The sequence below is a fragment of the Ictalurus punctatus genome, chromosome 24, assembly GCF_001660625.3.
Source record: "Ictalurus punctatus breed USDA103 chromosome 24, Coco_2.0, whole genome shotgun sequence".
Taxonomy (NCBI): domain Eukaryota; kingdom Metazoa; phylum Chordata; class Actinopteri; order Siluriformes; family Ictaluridae; genus Ictalurus; species Ictalurus punctatus.
In genome coordinates, this window is record NC_030439.2 from 21315343 (window position 1) to 21327842 (window position 12500).

Below are 12500 nucleotides of genomic sequence, written 5' to 3' on the forward strand. Positions count from 1 at the left end.
ACGTCTTCAGAATAAACCGTCATGGCTTCTACAGTGAAAGTCCACACTCAGGTGCTCCTCACCTGCACACTGCTCAGGTTAGCTGATTAAGGTGAACACTAAAGGCCAGTTTCTGTACAGAATCACCTCTGCAGTTAACGCTTTACAGGATTTACGTGTCATTTCTTTATACTATAATATTACTCGCGATATTTTTTATTTAAACACCTTGTATGTATCGCAGTTCACTCATTTATTCATTCATTTATTCATTCATTCCTCCCTCCCCACCCCCTCTCAGGTGCTCCATCATCAGGACGCTAATTACTCTCAGGTGTCGCTCGTTATAAAGCTTGCTATGAAAAGCGCGTGCACACCGAGCTCACGCGCTATAGAGTCATTATTATTATCATCATCATCATCATCACACGAGCTGAGAGAGAGAAAGAAAGAAAGAAATAGACAGAAAAGAAAAGGAGAATGAGTGATCAGCAGATTTTAGAGAACGCAGGCCCAGTGCAGCGGCTGCAGCTCTTTAACTGCGTGCACGCGGACTGCGGAGCGACGTTCACGCGCCGGTGGCGTCTCGAGGAGCACGAGACCCTACACACTGGAGCGGTGAGTTCTGAAAGTGTGCTGTAGAGAGCGCGTTCACGACAACGTCGGCATTCTGACCCGGCGCCCTGACGTTGTCGTGAACGCGCCAGCGAGCATCTGTGCACGCGCTTCAGAGAGTTAAAGCGTCCCAGGATGCATCAAGTACGTGTGTGTATGTATATATTATTTATATATATATGTACTCTATTGTGTGTCGCCCTCCAGCGGCCACATAAATGCCCAGAAGAAGGATGCGCGCTCCAGTTCTCGCGCAGGTCGCACCTCCGCAGGCACGCGCTCAAACACCAAGGCAGAACCATCAGGTAGGAAGTCTGTGCAGTGTACTAGCCGAGTTGGTGTTACTGTGTCGTGAAAGCGTGTAGCCTCAGTACAGCCTTTAGCCTGGCTTGTTGTTCCAGGTGCTCTGAGGCGAGCTGCGGAAAAACCTTCTACAACAGGGACAAGCTGAGGAGACATGTCCGCTACGCGCACGCGGACAAGGAGCAGTACTTTAAGGTAGGACTGGGCGATATCACCGCTCAGTGTCGGTGTCACGATCCCGGTACTGCAGTCGTGTTATCGTGGAAATGCCTGTGAGGATTGTGATCTTTGACTTCTGTTGCGTCACGCTCGTGTGTGTAAATGTGTATTTCCCATAGTGCACCTCTCCTGGCTGTGTGATGACGTTCCGGAAGCGGCGTGCGCTGAAGCTTCACCAGGCGACTCACGGCATGTCCTCCGGCTTCAGGTGAACACTGGAGCGCCACCCTCTGCCTGGGGAATGCCCAGGGGGGTGGCACACACTCGCAGCACTCCATACACCGCTTTAATAACGACTCGTTTCCTCTCAGGTGCTCGAAGGCGGACTGCAGAATGACGTTCAGCACACACATCGCCCGAAAAGCTCACGAGAAGACCCACAGAGGTGAGTTTAATCTGTGTCCAGGAGTGAACGTGCTGATTCGGGACACGCCCTCACCCCTCATCTCTGTGCTGCAGGTTATCCCTGTCCTCACGCACAGTGTCCGGTGGTGGAGTACACCTGGGGTAAACTCCTGAAACACACCGCGACTCACCCAGGTGAGTCCCCGCAAGCCACGCCGAGTCTGGGCTTTTATTCTAGTTATTTATGAACACTAACTTGGTGCACGGTTTGTGTTTTTTTGTTTTTATTTATTTATTTTTACTTTTTCCAGGAGTGTTTGTGGGTTTTTGGAGCACTTGCCCCCTTCCCCCGGTGTCTCAGTGAAGTGTTTTTTGACCGTTTCTAACTGCAGTGGTGTTGCCCGTTCCTTCCTAACCCACGCGTTCCCGGCTGTCCTTTTAAGTGTTCTGCTTTTTTAGATTTTTTTCTTGGCCTTGTTGATGCTTTTGGTTTTGTTGTTAGTTTTGTTTAATGTCTTCAGTGTTGGAGGTTTCTGAAGGTTATTTAAGTGGTGTGGTTCTTGGCGTTTCCCCGCCATTACTTTTGGATGATTGAAGATGGAAGTTCACACTCGCAGGTCGTGTTCTCGAACCCGAGCTCGTACACCTTGATGTTTACGGCTTGCTGGAAACACCAGTGGTGCATGTTTAGTAGATGCTGGTTTAAGGTTGTAGATGCGTGTGTGATGTGTGTCCGTGTGTTCAGCCTCACACTCCTGCTCCACGTGTAAGAAGACGTTTGTGAAACGCGGCGCTTTGCGGCGACACAGGCGCACACACGCGCTGCAGAAGCCCGTGCTGCTGTGTCCGAGCGACGGCTGCCAGGCGTACTTCTCCACCACCTTCAACCTGCAGCACCACATCCGCAAAGTCCACCTGAAGCTGCTGCGCCATCTCTGCTCCTTCCCCGGCTGCGACAAAGCCTTCGCCATGAGGGTCAGTAGCATCCTCCTGCTGCGAGCTCCCTTTCCATGCTAGCTGTTCATGCGCTAGTGTGTTTAACGTGCAGGTGCAATAAACATCAAATGTACTTCATTATTGGGTTCTGTGCTTTTGAGTGCTGCCCCCTGCTGGGTGGGATGTCTGCCGTTGTGTATATACTGCAGTTTATCATGTTTATAATTAAATAATTTGAGTGTTGTGCTCTGACTGTTTCCTGTGTTGTGCTTTAGGAGAGTCTGGTCCGTCACATGCTTCATCACGACCCTGACGCCGCGAAACTCAAGGCAAGTCGCTTTAGTTCAGTAAATACAAGCTTTCAATGCGACACTTCTTTTTTTTTTTTTTTACTTTTTTTTTGTTGTTGTAATGTTTAAGGTTTTCTTTATTTCTTTGCTTTTTTTTGGTTCTTTAGTTTGTTTGCTTTGTCATATTAGTGTCTGAGTTTTTTTTTTTTTAAATTTACTTTGAGACTGTTTTTCCTTTTATTGTTTTAAAATATTTTCTTTTTCCTCGTTTTTAAAGCTTTTTAAAATTATTTTCCTCCTGTTTCTTGATGCAATAAAACACTTTTGAATAACATTTTTCAGGAATTTTAAGAGTTTAGTGTCGAAACTTGGCGTAATAATTATATTAGCGAACATCGTGTAGCAGAACACGCCCCATTCTCTTAAATATTCCACAATCACGATCAGTTCAACAGTTTATCCTTTACCCCTTTGATTCGGTTTACTCTTCATCACAGTGTAAACGCTTTGATGTGATAAACTCGGGACTTCAGTATTAATATGAACATGAATAATGTTTGATCTACAGCAGCAGCGCTGTGTAGGTCTCACCTTGAAGTGAGATTAAAGCCTGTCTGTGTGTGTGTGTGTGTGTGTGTGTGTGTGTGTGTCTCCACAGCGGAGACCGAAGCGGAGCAGTAAGAGCTGGCAGAAGCGTCTGGAGGGTCGAGCCCGGCGCGCGCTGGTGGAAGACGATCTGCGGCGTCTGTTCTCTCTGCGCATGCGCGTCTCTCGCCGCACCAAGCTGGAGGCCAACCTGTCTGGATTATTCAACGAGCGCAAAATCCCACACCACGTCGACCCTGAGGTGAACCTGCGGGACCTCTTCAGCATCAAACCCCCGCAAAAGGTCGAAGGTTAAACTGTGACTACATGCTGGAGTAGAAAATTGGCTTTTTCATTTTCTAAACACTCAGGATGACAGGAAGTCAAATTTTCTTGTTTTTTTTTGTACTGAAGTGAGATTTAAGTTAAAATGGAACTGAGTGTAATTTTGAAGAGGATTTGAGTTTTTTTTTTTTTTTCTAAACGCAGTGGATTGACTGCAAATGTAAAAATAAACACGGCTTTTTGTTGAAAGTAAAATATGAAAGCGGTATAAATGTCCCCTGTGTGTGTGTGTGTGTGTGAGAGAGAGAGAGAAGTAAGGCACTTAGTGAAATGAGTTTTCTCCTCTGAGATCAGGCTGTAAATTTATTTATTCATTAATCTCATGGCTGTACTGTAATAACCTCAGTTAATTTTGGGAATTTAAGTTTGAGAACCAGTGCTTTAAGTTTTTGTAAATCTCCTACGTGACTAAAATAATAAATGGACAGAAGCTGAACTGAAGAACTTGTATTTTTTATTTTATTATTTTACATTTTTCCATCTATGAGATGTGTTCATGAACAGAGACTGCGATACAATTTAGTGCATTTATTTAAAAAATAATAAATACCGACGTAAATGTCACTTTGGTTCCTTCAGTCACTTGTTTCCAGAGTTTTCTTACCGAAAACGTACGTGTTTTAAGATGTGAACAATCATTTGTGCTAAAATAGGAATAAGAAACTTTATTTATAGAGCTGTTTATACACGTGCTAGTTTTAATTAAAACTAATTAGAGTTTATTTAAAGAACTCCTCTCCTCCTGCTGGGAATACATTGCTGTGGTTTCTTGCTGAATCCTGCGGTTAAAACGGTCCTCGTCTGTCCTGTAAACCAGGACACTTCCTGTCTCTGTCTCTGTGATGCTGATTTAAATCCATCAGGGAGACGGACCACTTCCTGTGTCTCCTTTTCTGAGTAGAACTCTGTGTCCCCAAAAAATCTCTCCTTCCCCCCTCGGCGGTGAACATCAGGAGGTCTACGGAGTTTAGATCAGACGCTTTTATGTTTGTGTTCAAGATCTGAATAATTAAAAGCTCACTTCTGCACAGTGAGAGTGGAATGGAGTGAAACCCTTATAAAGGCTGCGTCCCAAATCGCCAGGTCGAGCTGGAAATGAGAGATGACCTACAGTGCACGTTATGGAGTGTTTCCCTGAGAGACCCTGTCCGGTCCTGTCCTGCTCAGTGTGGATCAGTCTAGATGGCTGTTCGCGTTGTATTTGACGTCACTGAATAAAAAAATCCCAAGGACTGATCAGAGTCTAGATGAGAAGCTAGAGGACAAAACTAGGGACACGTACAACCTCTGGCAAAAATGATGGAATGGGTACACTTAGAGGACGCTCACCTGGCTTTTTTACTTCATAGTGAATAAATAAATCGCAGATATAACACGAAACAATTAGTTTAATAGTTGAACATTCTGGCTTCATGAAATATACCTCAAACTAATTAAATTATTTTAATTAATGGAGTATTTCTTTCCAAATCAAAGAGGAAAAAAATTGAGTCACCTTGTAATTTGCATTTCTAAAACAAACACGAGTATAAAAATGTAAATTATTCTGAAGTTTAGAGAGCGCGCAGACATTAGCGAGCTGGTGGACTTGACTAATTGAAATGAAACGTGGCCCCGATAAGAGAGCTGAATGAAAGGAAAGGATTATAAACTTCACGAAGGAAATCAGACACCGAGTGGTAGAAGTCTGATGTTCCTAAAATCTGGTGCAAGTATAAACAAAATGGGAAGGTTATAAAAGGACCTGTATGTTTTTGCTTTTTTATTTTGTTTAGACCAAGGAGGACTCGAAGCGATGCGCCTTGGAAATAGAAAATGCACAACGAGATAAACGAGCGGGAACAGGAGTCGGTGTTCGAGACGGAACTGTAAGAAATCGGATGGATGAAGCGGGGTTGACGTATAGAAAAACCAGACGAAAAGCAGCACTAACACCTGAACAGAAGGAATCGGTCACAGTGGGTTGAAGAGAAGAGATCATGGAGGGTGCAGGATTGGATATGGATAACGGGATATTTAGTGATGAATCTGCGCTGGCCAAGGAGAGGATGCTGGAACTCTTGTCTGGTGCGGTTCTAATGAAACGTATAAAGATGACTGTCTGAAGAAAACAATCCCTTTCCCCACTCAGGTATGACTTGGGGTTGTATGTAAGGACCAGGAGAGACTTCCAGTCGACGCGCAGGCGTACACTGACGTTTCGGACACTTTTCTCAGCGCATGGATAGAGAATAGGTTTGGTGATGGTCATTGTTCAGGATGACGATGCATCTCACAGCTTTTCTTCAGGAAAAGCAGATCGACTGGATGAGCTGCCAGTCAACAGTCTGGATCTCAATCTGAGTCAAATTTCTGGTGGAAATGTGAGAAACCGGTCCATGACGAGGCTCCATCCTGCAGCTCTGATCCGTCAACCCCTATTCGAGAACGTTGGAACAGCTTGATGGAGAATATTGTTTATTATTCCACGCCTCAAAGAAAAAAAGCCAGAGGAGGAGCAACATGGTACTAGTTGTGATTTTTGTTGATGACTCCATCATTTGTTCCTCTACTTGATCCGGAAAAAATAAGCCATTAATTTAAATGATTTTATGGAATTTGTTCGAGGTGTTTCACAAGGCCAGAATGTTCAGCTGTTAAACAAAAATAGCTGTGTGTCATATCTGGGATTTGTTTATTCGCTAGTAAAAAAGACGGCTGAGCGTCCTCTACATGTGCTGAGTCCATCATTTTTGCCGGGGGGTAAGAGAGGAGAAGAGATCTAACGAACTAAAAGAAAATGAAGACGAGAGGGAAGTAAAATGTCACGGTGTAACCCAGAGGATATAAAGAGCGTCAGGTGGGACTAACAAATCCTAACAGGAAACAATGGCCATATAAGGAAATGAGTGGCACAACAATGCCATGAAGTACTGTATCCCTCACTGCGAGACTAACGTCCTGGGGTGGAGTCAAACCTGATCCAGCCCCTCCTACCTGGGGGCGGAGACGAGTCGGTGTGTTTCGGGGTAGATACGGAAGCGTGTGTTCTATGATGTACAGGATGTCACGGGTTAGGTTCAGAGTTGGAAGTTGGAACAGGTCCGGCTCCACCCTTCTGGTTCTCCGAACCGGGACAGAAGGTGTGTGGAGTACAGAGAGTCAATAGAGACGCACTTAAAGCAGGTACATGAGGGCTGCGTCCCAAATCGCTCTTCCTGTCCCTGTTAGAAGACACTAGGATATAATAACGTGTGAGTGAAGTAGATCATTAGATAGACACATCAAAACAAACGCTAATAATTACAACATTAATATTTTATTAGCATGCAAGAGATAACTGACAGATGCTGACACCATAGCTCATCCAGCCCGCGCCTCTCCGCCGGCGCTCCCACCTCCCTGCCGGCGTTCCCGCCTCACCACTGGCGTTCCCGCCTCTCCTCTGGCACTCCCGCCTCACCGCCGGCGTTCCCACCTCACCGCCGGCGTTCCCGCCTCACCGCCGGTATTCCCGCCTCACCGCCGGTATTCCCGCCTCACCGCCGGTATTCCCGCCTCACTGCCGGCTTTCCCGCATCCAGCGTTCTCCACTCTGATCAGCATAAAGCTCTCACGGAAGATTAATGTATGAGTGAATTATCATATTTTTTTGCTTTGTTGCAGAAACATTCAGGAACAGATGACCCAAAAACCCATTTACTCTCTCTCTCTCTCTCTCTCTCTCTCTCTCTCTCTCTCTCTCTCTCTTATATCCCTCACTCCCTCAGGTAAACCTCTATACATCTAAACTAAACACACCGTCCTCTATACGTCACCGCAGCAGCATCCCATAATACTCTGTACTCCGCTGTTCGCCGGTGGCAGTGAACTACAAAAAGAAAACAGCATTCCAGAGCGTTAGGATCAGATCACATTTCTTCATTTATTCCTTTAGAAGACACTTTTTTCTAAAGTGACTTCCACATGAGGAAATACATACGTGTCTGTAAGAAGTGGAGTTTATATGATCAAGAACACTGAAAACTTCTCCTTTACTTTATTAAAGAGTCACAGGGACAGAGGGGATAGATTTATTCCCTCTCTTTATTCCCTCTCTCTATTCTCTCTCTTCAGGTCACAGCTTTACCTCTGACTGTCACACAGCACCGACACCGGACACTCCTTCTGTCAATCTTAAATAAACTTCTCCTTACTTTAAGTAAACTTATCATGCGTCCGCTGTACACGCCCCTGTGAGCGAGCCGTTACCATAGAGACGTCCAGAATTCTCTTTTGTAATCAGTGTGCAGATTCTGTGTTAACTCTATTCATCAGTTGTAGCTGTAATTAAGGGAGCAGGATATAAACAGAGCTACTCTGCAGACGTGCCTGATTTCTCCCACTTGAGACTCCGCAACCCGCTGAGACAAATTTACATACATTTGCATAAAAAGTGTGAAGAAAAATATCAGAATAAATGAATACATAAGTATCACATCAGTGCGATGATGACAGAGGCGCGCACGGCAATAAATAATAACACTAAACATAGCAGGAGATGACACGCTGCTGGAAAAATACACACACACACACACGAATATACACACGCACTATATCTATGTCTCTGCTGTTCTATTTTTGCATTGTCTGAAAGCAGCTGGACTGCTTGGACACACACACACACACACACACACACACACACACACACACACACACACCAGTACAGCTGACACACACTGTGTTCGGAAGCTCCCAGACCTGTAAAGTGTACACGACCTATTTTTAGTTGTTGTAAGTATATATTCATTAAACGTAAAAATTTACATGACATGGAGGAATTTATCTGCTGAGTGAAAATATCAAAGTTCTGCGTTAACCTACACCCGGAGTCCGAGTCTTAAATTTAACCGTCTTTTTACCGACTCCCAAAACAGGTGAACACAGTCAGGAAACAGACCGGTGACAGGACGGGGGGGCGGAGTCAGGACCAGACCAGAAACTAAAACATAAGCATCTGTCGTCATGGGAACCGCTGAGTCAAACATTCAAACATTTACAGTGAGAAGGAAGGTGAAAAGCGAGAGTGTAGATAATATTTCAGAATCTTACAAAAATGTACTGGAGTGAAAGTAAAAAGAAGTTTTTAAAACAGTAAACGTTTTCCACCGAGGAAGTGATAAACACTGTAGATGAAGAATTTAAACTCTTCGTTTTTCATACGCGATGATGAACTTGACTGGATTCTTTTTATTCTAAAATGAAATGTGGATAAAATGTGAAGGAACCCGTTCTGTTGATGAAAACGAGACCTTCGGGAGATTTGTAGTGAGAAAGTCTCAAAAAAATAAATAAAACTTATATACAGTGATGAATTACAGTCGGTGCACACTGTGTGCAGACTCCGCCCCTGTCCTGGCACTGCCTTCCTACCCGACTGTGTGCACCTGTCTTGTGTTCAGGGTTGACAGAGCTGAATTATTTACGCTAACTCGGGCCTGACGTGAGACAGACAGGTCTGTGGGAGGCTAGTTCCGCGCTCCAAATGAGCTGTGTACGGTTCCATAACGAAGACCAACTGTATGTCGATACGTGGAATTCTGGTGGGACGTCGGACGGCGTGGCGCGGGGACGTAATGACGTGTGCTGTGGTACAGGAAAGGAGTATTCTAAACGTGACTCATCTAAACACCTTAATCAGAATATTGTCTTGTTCAGAATAAGGTCAGTAATTAGATTACTGCTGTCCATGTAAACACAGTCAGTGTGAGCGGCCATGCTGATGTGTGTGTGCAAGATGTGTGTGTGCATGATGTGTGTGTGCATGATGTGTGTGTGCATGATGTGTGTGTGCATGATGTGTGTGTGCATGATGTGCCTTTACGTTTGAGCAAATGAAAGTAAAAAGCCCTCACTTTATTCTTCTGTCCACTCAAACTGACACACCCATTTATCATCTGTTAGATCTGACCCGCTTCTGTGCCCTGATTACTACACACACAAACACACACACACACACACACACACACACACACACTGTCCTTGAACGTAAGGAACATTAAAACGAGGTCAGTCAGAAATAAATCTGTCTAAATTAAGCCATAGCTTAAAGTCTGTCTCACACACACACACACACACACAGAGACAGTCAAGCCCAGAAATCTGCCTGCACCAGCAGTGTAAAAGAGAGACGTTTAGCTAGGTCGCTCCAGTTAGCTAGCGCTTCATGTGGCATAAAATGGGCTGAAATGTAGCTGAGCTACAAATGAAAGGGTTAGCAAACATGCTAGAGGCGGCTAGCTAACAACCTAGTGGGCTGGTAGCAGTAATGCGCTAATTTAACAAGCTAATGTTAGCGGAGAGCTATCGTTATATTTTCCAGCAGCACACACTTTTAACACACAAATTGTCTGGTGTGTAAATGATTAGTAAGGCAGCTAACATGGGTTCCACGTGTTCGAATGACAAAACTAAGCTAGCTAGCTCGTTCACCAATCCCAGTCCGATCAGAATACGTTCGCTGAGTTGGCTATTGAGCATTTTCCGTTAAGCCGATGCAACCTTTGCTGTGTCACTAGCCCACTAGTTCGATTTAAAATCTTGTGTTATTGAGCTATGAGTTAGCTTTTTGTTTATGTTAAGCTAGCTAGCTATGCAGGTAAGCTAGTCAGCATTAGCAGATATTCTTTACTATTATTTATAATTAGTAACAAATAATTTATTATTCTTTATAATTTCAGAGATATATTTTTACTTTAGTTTTAATCTGTAATCAGTGTAGTGTGTCTCTGAAATTGTGTGTGTGTGTGTGTGTGTGTGTGTGTGTGTGTGTGTGTGTGGATAATCAGAGACACTACACAGTGGTTTGGTTACACACTTCTGTATTATATCACAACGATCTACGTGACATTATCCCACGCTGCAGCCTCTTCACCGCGTCACCGTCATTCCAGATGTCAGTATTTTTAGGATTGGGGTTTTATTTATTGGGTCAGTATGGAGTGTGTGACGTGTTAAATTTCCTCCAGAGAGTGTGTGGGCACCAGGCCTCGCTTCTTCCCGCTGCACAGCTTCACATATCCGTCACTGTCCTCCTTTTTCCCCACGCAGATCTACAGGAACGAAACGCAACGCGGGAACGGGACTTACATTCTCATCACGTATTAATAAAATCAAACTAAAGGATGATTTCATTATTAATTAAAGTTCTGAAGTAGTCTGGACGGTGTAATTTACAATTAAGAACAGAAATACAGGTACAGTGGATATAAAAAGTTTACACACCCCTGTTAAAATGGCAGGTTTTGTGATGTAAACAATGAAACTAATATAAATCATGTCCGAACTTTTCCCACCCTCAATGTGAACTATAATTGGGGGCGTGGCTGTGTTCAGAATGAACCAATCACCTTCAATCTCATGAAGCGTAATTAACATACAGCTGTCATCGGTGAAGTGATTCTGATTAACTCCAAGTAAAGACCAGCTGTTTCTGTAGGAGTTTCTTCACATCTTCTTGCTTTCATCTGACTGCTGAAGCCAGCCATGTTCCTCAAAGAGCTACAGAGCATGTACAGGATCTCACTCGGTGAAAGATCTCGATCAGGAGAGGGGTCTAAAAAAATTCCCAAAACATTAGATATACCATGGAACACCGTGAAGGCTTTTATCAGGGTGGAGGGAATCATGGATATCTACAAATACCAGCCGATTTTAGTGCAGAACCTTCAGGTGTCTGCTAGTGATCTGAAGATGAGAAGGAACCTCACATTTCGGTACGACAACGACCCGAAGCACTCGTCCACATCAACGGAGGAACGGCTTCACCACAAGACGATCCGTGTTTTTGAAACGGCCCAGCCCGAACCCAGACCTGAATCTAAAGAGCTGTGACCTGAAGCGGGATGTGACCAGGAGACGCCTCACAGTCTGATGGATCTGGAACATTTTTGTTTGATACGAGGGGAAAATATCGCCGAGTGAAGATGTGACACGCTGAGAGACTCTTCCCCAAAAACACTGAGTGGCGTCATAACATCAAACGCTGCTTCAATAAAGTTTTAGTTTAGGGGTGTGTATACTTATGCACTTATGTATGTGTAAGTGTATGTATGTATTTTGTGTTACCTGATCTTCCTTAACAGTCATGTGACCCATCTGTCGGTCGCCATGGACACCCTGCGTGACTCTCCACACAGTCTCACCTGGACGCACTCTCTGTACAAACTTAGCGGGAAAGAAACCCACCCTGTCTCCACTCTTCCCCTGCGCACACACACACACACACACACACACACACACACACACACACACGCATGCACACACATGATGAGCATGAGGCAGGGGGCGGGGCTGGGAACGGGGGGATGTTGGAATTCTCAGAGTTTCCAAAAATATTTCTCCTCACCTTCCACCACTCTTCATTAGAGTCATCAGTGACCTGCACTCTGTCTCCCGGACTGAGGAGAGCGGGAGAGAGACGTTATAAACCATCAGGTAGGAGACTGTGTGTGTGTGTATGTGTGTATATGTGCGTGTGAATGTATGTATGTATGTATGTATGTATGTGTGTGTGTGTGTGTGTGTGTGTGTGTGTGTGTGTGTGTGTGTGTGTGTGTGTGTATGTATGTATGTGTGTATGTATGTGTATATATATATATGTGTGTGTGTGTGTGTATGTGTGTATATATATACATATATATATATGTGTGTGTGTGTGTGTGTGTGTGTGTGTGTATATATATACAGTGTGTCTGTGTCTGTGTCTGGAGAAGACAGAATTTTATACACTCCATAATCCCACATGCTGCCACTCACAGATGGTCAGTGGATTTAAATCTTTAACACACACACACACACACACACACACACACACACACACACACACACACACACACACACACACACGCACACGCTGATATTCAC

At 44.4% G+C, this 12500-nt stretch overlaps 2 protein-coding genes across 8 annotated transcripts in view; one reads left to right on the forward strand and one right to left on the reverse strand.

The window, feature by feature from the left end:
• Nucleotides 1-403: 403 nt before the first annotated feature.
• Nucleotides 404-4053, forward strand: 42sp43 (P43 5S RNA-binding protein). 2 transcript variants are annotated; one of them, XM_017454983.3, is made up of 9 exons: nt 404-597; nt 802-899; nt 978-1092; nt 1236-1324; nt 1428-1501; nt 1576-1656; nt 2207-2436; nt 2673-2726; nt 3346-4053. In XM_017454983.3, exons 1-9 carry the CDS (start codon nt 460-462, stop codon nt 3586-3588), a joined length of 1122 nt encoding a protein of 373 aa, XP_017310472.1. In that variant the 5' UTR covers nt 404-459; the 3' UTR covers nt 3589-4053. The 2 variants fall into 2 exon arrangements, with proteins under 2 accessions (XP_017310472.1, XP_017310473.1); XM_017454984.3 differs by having other exon boundaries at nt 407-597; nt 996-1092.
• Nucleotides 4054-10421: 6368 nt separating this feature from the next.
• Nucleotides 10422-12500, reverse strand: part of LOC108256836 (SH3 and cysteine-rich domain-containing protein 2) — a 10189-nt gene continuing 8110 nt past the window's right edge. For 3 of the 6 annotated variants that reach the window (XR_008393387.1, XR_008393385.1, XR_008393386.1), the window contains exons 9-13: nt 11983-12034; nt 11703-11840; nt 11345-11513; nt 10985-11190; nt 10549-10687 (exon numbers count right to left, since the gene is read on the reverse strand). Coding sequence is in view for 3 of the 6 variants with exons in the window: in XM_053675278.1 (XP_053531253.1) it covers nt 10589-10687; nt 11703-11840; nt 11983-12034 (289 nt within the window). In the remaining 3 variants the exon portion in view is untranslated. Of the gene's footprint in view, nt 10688-10984; nt 11191-11344; nt 11620-11702; nt 11841-11982; nt 12035-12500 lie in introns of those variants that run through there. The other 3 variants (XM_053675278.1, XM_053675280.1, XM_053675279.1) reach the window with 2 other exon arrangements.

Excerpts from the sequence above, each read along its gene's own strand:
- 42sp43 (XM_017454983.3), top strand. The coding sequence starts at position 460 with ATGAGTGATCAGCAGATTTTAGAGAACGCAGGCCCAGTGCAGCGGCTG. Across the intron at positions 598-801 it reads AGACCCTACACACTGGAGCG|CGGCCACATAAATGCCCAGA; the intron begins GTGAGTTCTGAA and ends GTCGCCCTCCAG. Across the intron at positions 1,502-1,575 it reads TCACGAGAAGACCCACAGAG|GTTATCCCTGTCCTCACGCA; the intron begins GTGAGTTTAATC and ends TCTGTGCTGCAG.